Below are 9,781 nucleotides of genomic sequence, written 5' to 3'. Positions count from 1 at the left end.
AGACGATGGCCTACAGATCTACTCCTCACTCCTCCTACAAGAAGATGTTCGGCGGGGAGCGCGCGGCGGCCAGGACCAGCTACTCCAGCCGCCAGTACTCCAGCCCGGTGCGCGCCCGCGCGTCCTACCAGCTGTCCTCCGGCCCCGCCGTGTACGCGCTGAGGACGCAGCGGCTCCGCAGCAGCGCGGCCATGCCCCGGCTGGCCTCGGAGAACCTGGACTTCTCCCTGTCCGACGCCATAAACAGCGAGTTCATCACGAACCGCACCAACGAGAAGGCGCAGATGCAGTCGCTCAACGACCGCTTCGCCAGCTACATCGAGAAGGTGCGCTTCCTGGAGCAGCAGAACAAGATCCTGCTGGCCGAGCTGGAGCAGCTGCGGGGCAAAGGCACGACCCGCGTCGGGGATCTGTACGAGGACGAGATGCGCGAGCTGCGGCGCCAGGTGGACCAGCTCACCAACGAGAAGGCCCGGGTGGAGGTGCACCGGGACAACCTGGCGGACGACATCGACAAGCTGCGGGAGAAGTAGGGGGAGGCGTGGCACCGCCGCGCGTCTTTTTTGCGCATGCAGACCTCTGAGTCACATCCAGTTCACTGTAAAGCATGTCAGCCACACACAGCCACTGAGCAGCCCTTCCGTTCATGTCCCGCTCTGAGTGAAGCAGAGCGACAGGAAAAGACAGCTCAGCTGTTTTCAGGTACAGTCTCTGATCCAAGTGTGTGTGTGTGTGTGTGTGTGTGTCTTTCAGGCTGCAGGATGAAATTTCCCAGCGGGAGGATGCTGAAGCAAACATGCAGAGCTTCAGACAGGTACACATCCTCCCCCACACTCCTCAACAGTTTCCACACACTCACCGGAGAGCCACAGCAGTGAAAACACTCAAACCTCCAGTAAAATGTGAGAACACATTGAGTGAGGGAAACACCCAGTCTGCTGCGTTTTAAAATCATTAAATCAACATGCGGTCTATCATGCTATTACTGAACGTTCAGTCCAGCTCAGCAACTTCAGCTGGGGTTCAGAGAGACAGAGAAAAAAAAAACATCCTAAAATAAATTAAATGAAAAGACTAAATGAAATTCACTCTGCCGATGTGAGTTTCTTCAGACTCACAGCCAAGTATTATTAGCATTATTATTATTAGTAGTAATATTGATATTAGTATTATTAGGGGGTTTTCAACATTGTAACTGAGTGCTCACAACATCAATACAATCAGAGTCCAAAGGTCACTTCTGTTAAAACACAACAATACAGAGAGAAAAGAGCAATGAGAAGAATATTTCCAAAAAATGATATTAAAGGTGCATTAAGGAGTTTTACAACCTTAAAAATACTTATTTTCCACCATAAATATGTTACACATTTTTAATGATGTGTACAATGTGCCCTGACATATTCATTACAAGTATCTCTAACAGCGCTAAATTGTCACTTGAAAGTTGCAGTGCCGGTCTGGCACCAGCGTTTTTTTGGGGGAGAATTTGAGAGGAATGACGTAATGCGCGCTCCGGCTGGATAAGTTTCGTTTTGTCCGCCATTACTCCGCCAGATGCTTAGTGAGCAACAACTGAGCAGGAGCTTCCAGAAAGTAAGAAAAGACTGGCTTCTAGCACTGCCACAGCTCCACACAGACTCCACCAGGTAAAAGAAACTTAAATCTTACTTGAGCGCTTCTAAACGAGCGAAGACGGAGTTCCCCTCTTCCGTGCACTCCAGCCACAGCGACGAGTTTTTCACTAAGCTTCATTACGCCCAAGGCCTGCAGGGGCCGCTGTTTCGCATAAAACGTGCAAACTCCTTAAGGCACCTTTAAATAAATTTCAAACTTATTGAAACCCCTTACAGAATATTAGAGCTGTACCAAATTATTTTTTTGTAAATCGATTAATGATTTTTTTGTTAATCTATTGACTAATTTTATGATTGATCTAACGATTATTTTTCAATTTCTCGATTAATAATAGCTTATTTCCTTCTTAATGTTCCACAAATAAATATCAAAAACATTTTCAAATATTTTATAAAATGTTGTATTCTTAGAATATCAATAAAGGCGTACGGCAAAAATCCAATTCTACATAGAATAAAATATATATAAAATAAATTCTCATTTACAAAAAATAAAAAATAAAATAAAAAACTGGCTATGGCAAAATGAAACACAAAAGCACTGTGCAATGAATCAAATATCAAAAACTCAAAAAAAAGTTCTCACAGACTGTGACAAACATCAGATAAATGCACAAAAACATCAAATATTTCTGATGAAAAATTCCAAAATGTGAGCCAACAATTCAGTTAATTTTTAATTAAAATAACTTTCTAAACACTCTAAATACTTGTCCAGGCATTGGTGGTGAGTGTGATTTTTGATGAAACATTCTTTATTTTGCTCTTCACACTCTCAAGAGTAGCCTCATATCTCTACTTCATCAGATCTGTGAAGTGGCGCCTAGAGGAAATTGTGTAGCCTGGTTGGAATTCTTGCATAATTTCACGGAAGCCTTCACCTTCCACAATAGCCACAGGCCTCATGTCTTTGATAATCATCTGTAAGACAATGACAAATATCAATAACAGCACCGGTGATGTAGAACCAAAGGTTGATGACAATTCAAGAAACTTAAATAAGAATTATTGGATAATCCAAATTTGGACACAATAAAACAGACCTGCTACTATTACAACAACTACGAACTAAATTGTAATAATTTAATTTAGAGACCACTGTTTCAACTAAAATGAGCTGTAGTTCCTATGTGCTTACTGTTAGGATGCTTTGGGACAGCTTGGCTGCCTTTTGTGGAGTGCATGGATCCGTGTTCCCTTTCAAGACCTACGTCTCGACACTTGTTTGCTTTATCCTAGAAAACACACAAGTCAGTGCACATTAGAACAGCTATGGTAGTGGGACTTAAAGCTAGCTAGCTAGTCTCAACTCCACCTCAGTTCTGTATGATTAGCTAACAAATTTAAATGGTTTTACCGTGGATAACTAGCCTATATGTGATGAACTCATGGGTTGAACTGCGTGTTGTTAGCTTTCTAGCTCATATTTTGCAATATGGATATTGCGTGGCTCCGTTAGTGTTCACTACATAGCTCCGTTAGTATTCGCTATGCTAACTAGCTTAGCTAACTAGGTTAGCGATTAGCGAATTATAGCAACAAGACTATATTTCGCAGGGAGGGTTTTACAACACAAACGTGGAATGGATTTAGCTAGCGCTACGGTTACTTACTTTTTTTCAAGTTCAAGTTCAAGTTTATTTATATAGCACATTTAAAAACAGAAACATACTGCCCCAAAGTGCTTTCCATGATTATTAAACCACCATTATATAATAAAAGGTCAACTATAATGCACATTAAACACAAGACTAAAACAAAACCTGGTAATACAATAAAATTACAATACCAAAAGCCTTAAAATCAACTTGAATTGAAAGCCAGTGAAAATAAGTGGGTTTTCAGCAATGATTTAAAAGACTCAACAGAGGAAGCATGTCTGATGTTAATAGGAAGAGTATTCCAAAGTTCAGGGCCTGCAATAGCAAATGCCCGGTCCCCTCTAGTTCTTAGATTAGACCATGGGATGTCCAGAAGAAGTTGGTTGGAGGACCTCAAGGTTCTTTGTGGGGTACGCAGCGTAATCAGCTCAGTTAAAGAAGAAGGTGCGAAATTGTGCAAAGATTTAAAAACCAGCAGCAACATTTTAAATTGGATTCTAAAACTAATAGGAAGCCAATGAACGGAAGCTAAAACTGGAGTGATGTTTCGGCCGTCATCATCCAGAGAAACGATGGGATGCCTTCGTTTCAAGTGCTCCATCATAGCTGTTGTGCTGGAATGGTAAGCCATTTCTATTTTGCACAGAGTGCAAATGACAACATTACTACATTTGCTGCTGCGCTTGAAGTATTCCCATGCTTTAGATGAGCGAGGGCGAGCTCATTTAGATCCTTTTTCGGGCTGGTTTTGTGAATTCCTCCATCCTAACTGGTCTCCTGAGTGTGCGGGTGTGTGAGTAGCCGCCATACATGTGATGTCTTGTAACCATAGCAACGCGTCGACGCATGAATTAGACGTCGACGTATTTACATGATCGATTACATCAATTACGTCAATTACATAGATTACGTCGACATGTCGCTCCAGCCCTACAGAATATGATTTGCTCCGGTCTGTCAGGGATGTTGACTTCCAGTCAGTGGTTCTTTCTTTTATTTTCCACCTTTGTTGTGATCCTGAGACCCCCATGGACCTATTGGGCCCATATCTGGCCTGTGGGCCTCATGTTTGACGCCTCTGCTTTCCAGGGTCCTTTAACAGGAGCTTAAAGAAATAATTGATCTGGAATTGAAGTCACGTACCTGGTACACTGGCACATGAGATGAGATGTTCATCAGTAGAGTGTTTCTGGCAATCGGAGACATTCTGGGACTCGTTAGACTCACGAGGAAACTAATGTGACAAATCAGAGCCTGCTGGCTGTTTCTGCTCACCCGGACACAAAGCTACCTTTATCTCAGGACTCAAACAAAGGAAATCTGATTAAACTCCGTCGCTCCGGAGTTGGTGCTTGTGTAACCGGCCTTCCCCTGCTCCAAGTGATCTCATGCTCATCATGAAGTACGCAGACAGGAATGCCCCGTCCTGATGGCACAACATGAGCGGGAGCAGACCGAGGGCTGCAGAGTTCAATGAGGCTTGCAGCGAGCGGAGATCTTTTAAAGTCCGACTGGACACCGTGAATGAGCCGGGACACAACGGGGCGGATCTGATGTGATTATCAGAGCGAGCAGGAAAGCCACCATGTGACCCGGCTGTCTGGTTCCTGGGCCAAGCTCCCAGAAACCAGAGGGCTGAGTGCATGATGAGCCCAAGTGGCAAACACTGGACTAATAAGGCAAAAAGACAGCAGCGCCCACCTCACCTTCACTGCAGACCACACTGTTAGAGTAAACATGGATTTTCCAGTAATTGCATCCTTTGAGAGGATGCTGTGAGGACGCGGCAGCGGCAGCATTCCTGCATGAATGACAGGAAGGAAGTTTGTGGCCCGACTGCTGGTCGATGGACAACAATGCAGAGCCTGAGCTGGCTGCGGATCAGCCAGCCACGCTGTCACTGCTCCGGCCTCGGGCTTGTTTGGGAGCCCGGCTGAATGGTGCACTTTGTTTGGGGCATTAGCACGGGGGCAAAGCTGCCTCGTTCTCTAATACCACAGGTCTGCCAACTGGGAAACAAAGCGCCGCATGGAGGAGGTCAGGATGGGAGAATGCAGCATGAGTCATGTCTGTGAGGACAGTTAAGATCTGGAGAAGTCTCCAACCACGTAGGTACAGCACAGTAAATCAGTGAGATGATGATCACACAGGTACATGTCTCCCTTTGTGTTAGTGCAGAGATGCTTGTGAACCATTAGGTTCTACATGCTTCTACAACATTCAAAAAGTTGAGAAATATTTGCCATAATCCTATTTCCAACCATGCTTCTGATGGAAAATCCTCCAAAATAAGGAAAACCCTAAACCTGAGCCTTTCTATTGACTCAAACAGCGAATAAAGCAGAAGTTACTTCTATTAAAAACATACAGTGAAGCTTTTTTTGGCTCATCTTCGACCGGATCACTGAACACCTGACATTACTGATGAGACTTTCACTCTGGAGCGTCTGTTGTCCAGTCCTCGTCTTGGTCCTGGTCTTCATCAGCTCAGCAGTGACTCGTGTGGAGCCCCTGTAGAAGGCTTTCACTGGCCCGGTCTGCGTCCTTGGCCCTGCACAACGGGGGATCTGTGTGCGTGAGCACTGTTCCGGGGCTCGCTGCAGCAGGGGAATGAGCTGTGTCAGCAGACACATTCAGCAGGATTCAGCTCACTCATTAAGGTTCTCTGTGCAGGATGTGGACAATGCTGCTCTGGCCAGGCTGGACCTGGAGCGGAAGGTCGAGTCGCTACAGGATGAAATCAACTTTCTGAAAAAGCTACACGATGAGGTGAGCTTCCTGTCTCCGTCCCGGTGGCAGCAGAGTCGGCGTGCACCGTGTTCCCTTTAAAGGCAGCGTCAGTGAAACGGGGCCAAATCACTCGAAGCATGTTAATCTGCGCAGGAGGCTTTACTTCACTGGAGATCATCCAGAAAGGCTGTGAAAGCAGCTGTGCTGTTTCTTCCTCCTGACTCAGGAAATGCTGGAGCTGCAGAGCCAGATCCAGCAGCAGCAGCACGTGCACGTAGACATGGACATGGCCAAGCCCGACCTGACGGCGGCCCTGCGGGACGTCCGCCTGCAATATGAGAACCTGGCCTCCAAAAACATCCAGGAGTCCGAGGACTGGTACAAGTCCAAGGTACACACACACACACACACACACACACACACACACACACACGCAGTACAGTACAGTAACATTTAATGAAGCCCTGCCTTGACGTCTGGGACTGAGGTGAACCCAAACACAGACTCACACAGGACGCTGAGCGGAACACAGTTCATGGCTAATCCGAGGCACACGGGTCCAGAGAGTCACAACACCAGCAGAGTCCAACAGTCCAGAAGGGCAGAAACACAGAAGCACTCAGGAGATGAGGATGTCAGCGGCAAGGAGGAGGGGAGAGGTCGTAAATACAGTGGGACATGAGGAGATACGTGAGACAAATCAACTCAATCAGGGCGCAGGGGGAGGGGAGACCGCAAGGACAGGGGTAATGCCAGTTTCATTTAATAAAATGCATCAAACGGTGGGTTCTTGGTGGTCTTTTTTCATTAATCTTGTGTAGCTGCAGAAACCACACAGTCATCAGAGCAACAGGGTGAGTTCAGACTTTCACATGAACGAAAAGTAGTAGGAAGAAGAAAATCCTCAGCGTCAAGAAGCTGCCTGGTAGAAACAAACTGAACCACACACTTCTACAAACCAGCAGCAGATCTCTTCCTTTTCTATAATCTATTGAATGTATCTGAATGTAACTTATTGTATTGATAAGTTGAAGAATAAAGCAGTTTCTATTATGCTGGTTTTTATAAGAGCCTGTGCAGCACTTTGGTCAAAGAGAATCATGATGTGTTTTCTGAGAAGCGCTGAGTGGACTTAAGGGCCTGACTGACTGACTGGTGCTGCCGTGGTTTCCCTCCTCACCTGCTTTCCAGTTTGCTGACCTGACCGAAGCCGCAGCCAGAAACACCGACTCTCTGAGAGTGGCCAAGCAGGAAGCCAACGATTACAGGCGGCAGGTGCAGGCGCTCACCTGCGAGGTGGACGCCCTCAAGGGAACGGTGAGTACATTAAAAAAAAAAACAGTGTGAGACACACTGAAGATCTTTAAACATGTAGAACCCAGAGAAAAGAGCCACTACCATCATTTCCAAACTCTTTGAAATCATTCTTGTCTATAAGACAAAAAAAAAATGCAAACAACTGACAGTGTTTCATTTTCATGTAACTCTTACATTGATTTAATGTTCTGATGATTCCAAACAAAGACAGTAAAAATGTGACGTACACAGCAGAAATGCTTCCTCTTGTTTCTGTCTCCTCAACAACAAAAGTCCGGTCATTTTTATTACACTTTTGGACACACAGCTTGACAGGAAGAGTTCTGTCAACGGATCATCTTAGAACCAAGATTAAACCCAACGATACACCAGTGAAAGACAGGATGATGACCTCTGAACTGGGGTCAAACATGTGGCCTGTGGCCCCCAAACAAACAAACAAACAAACAAACAAACAAACTGATGTTTACTAAACCTGATCATAATCCATCCATCCGTTCATCTATCCATCCATCCATCTATCTTCCATCATCCAGCCATCCATCTTCCATCCATCTATCCATCCATTCATCTTCCATGAATTCATAATCCATCCATCCATCATCCAGCCATCCATCCATTCATCCATCTATCTACCTACTGTCATCCAGCCATCTGCCATCATCCATCTGCCATCATCCATCCATCCATCCATCCATCCATCTTCCATCATCCAGCCATCCATCCTCCACTATTCATCCATTCATCTTCCATGAATTCATCATCCATCCATCCATCCATCCATCCATCCATCCATCCATCCATCCATCCATCCATCCATACCTCTGAGTGATCAGCACTGGATGAGGAGAAGACAGTTTGCATGTTTTCAGGTGTAAATATGAGTTTTTGATTGTGTCCTCACAGAACGAGTCTTTAGAGCGTCAGATGCAGGAGATGGAGGAGAACTTTTCCATGGAGACCAGTGGATACCAGGACACCATCAGCCGGCTGGAGGACGACATTCACAACATGAAGGACGAGATGGCTCGCCACCTCCGAGAGTACCAGGACCTGCTCAACGTCAAGATGGCCCTGGACATCGAGATCGCCACCTACAGGAAGCTGCTGGAAGGAGAGGAGAGCAGGTGAAGAGGCAGAGCTGCTCGTCCAGACTCAAGTTTCTCTTTCGTTTCATTAACATGTGGACTCTCGCTGTCCTGCAGGATCTCCAGCCCTTTGCCAAACTTCTCATCTCTAAACCTGAGAGGTCTGAGTCCACATTTCAAGGCAATTTATCAGTTTTGGTTAATGTCATGTTAAATGATAAGATGATCTTCCCTCTTCAGAAACAATGATTGATACCAAGCCCCATGTGGAAACCACAACCACCAAGAAGGTTCTCATCAAGACTATAGAGACCAGGGACGGCCAGGTGAGCGTCTGCAGTCCTCTGGCACTCTTTTGAGGGTGCACACCTTATTTCAGCATGTTTTCCCCCGTCTTCATCCAGGTGATCAACGAGTCCACCCAGAACCACGAGGACATGGAGTAGGAGCGTCTTTGTCTCCGACAGCCAGTGAAGCAATACGAAGAAACACCTGCGAGGGGCTGCGAGCAGAGCAAACACAACAAGCAACAGCTGAAAAAGTGCCTTCACATGTTAGTGAGCTTGTTAGAGGATGCCGACGGTATTGGGCTTCCTTAGCTTTGTCACATTTGTTTAGATGCATAAATGAAACCAGCACAGTGTAGAAATCCTCCCTGAGCTCCTCCAGAATCTCTCTTTGTAACCAAAGTAGTGTTTTGATGGATGCAGCATGCACTCTGCAGGAAACCTGCAGGCTGAGGATGTCACCAGCTCCTGTATGCAGCAATAAACCATAAGGAATCTAATCAGCACTGTGTGATACTTCACAACACACTCATTTATGGAGAGCAACTCAGCGTCGAACCAAAACGCAGACGACAGTTTATCCTGAAAGGAAGACAGTATTTTCATTCAGATATTCCTCCTCCACACCCACAATGTGATGAGAGTCTTCTGAAGCTCACACTGCTCTGATCAGACATCAGTGGCTTCAGCAGCTATAATCAACATTTCCCTGCAATGACAGGATTTTCTAAACCATGGAGGACAAGTCCTGATTACTTAGAGTAACTCTTCATCATGCTGTGCAGTGTCTCACTCAGAGAGAATAAAGCTGACTGAATAGAGGACAGTTTTAAGACATTAAATGTATTTCAATAGATTCTACTGCAGGGTTGTTCAGCATCCGGACCGTGGACCACAACTGGTCATCCAGAACGAGCCCACAGGGTTATTTTACAAAGCTTAAAAAAAAGAAGAGAAAACATCAGTCGCTGCTGTTGGTTCCTCTGTTTGACTTCGAGGAGCATGAAGCAGCCCTGAGCTGAGACTGGGGTTGGGACTTCAACTTTGTAAATCTGGCTATCAGCAATAATTATTGATTATCAAAGATAATTATTAATAAATCTTGGATCTGATTTTCATCA

At 45.5% G+C, this 9,781-nt stretch overlaps 1 protein-coding gene across 1 annotated transcript; it reads left to right on the top strand.

The window, feature by feature from the left end:
* On the top strand, positions 1-9,166 carry LOC115405669 (vimentin A2-like). The gene is made up of 9 exons (XM_030115312.1): positions 1-529; positions 754-814; positions 5,912-6,007; positions 6,195-6,359; positions 7,160-7,285; positions 8,192-8,412; positions 8,491-8,534; positions 8,614-8,699; positions 8,778-9,166. Exons 1-9 carry the CDS (start codon positions 6-8, stop codon positions 8,817-8,819), a joined length of 1,365 nt encoding a protein of 454 aa, XP_029971172.1. The 5' UTR covers positions 1-5; the 3' UTR covers positions 8,820-9,166.
* The last annotated feature ends 615 nt before the right edge of the window (positions 9,167-9,781 follow it).

The sequence above is a fragment of the Salarias fasciatus genome, chromosome 18 (genome assembly GCF_902148845.1).
Source record: "Salarias fasciatus chromosome 18, fSalaFa1.1, whole genome shotgun sequence".
Taxonomy (NCBI): Eukaryota; Metazoa; Chordata; class Actinopteri; order Blenniiformes; family Blenniidae; genus Salarias; species Salarias fasciatus.
The sequence above is the reverse complement of the archived record's forward strand: the minus strand, read 5'-3'. Positions and strand labels throughout refer to the sequence as shown.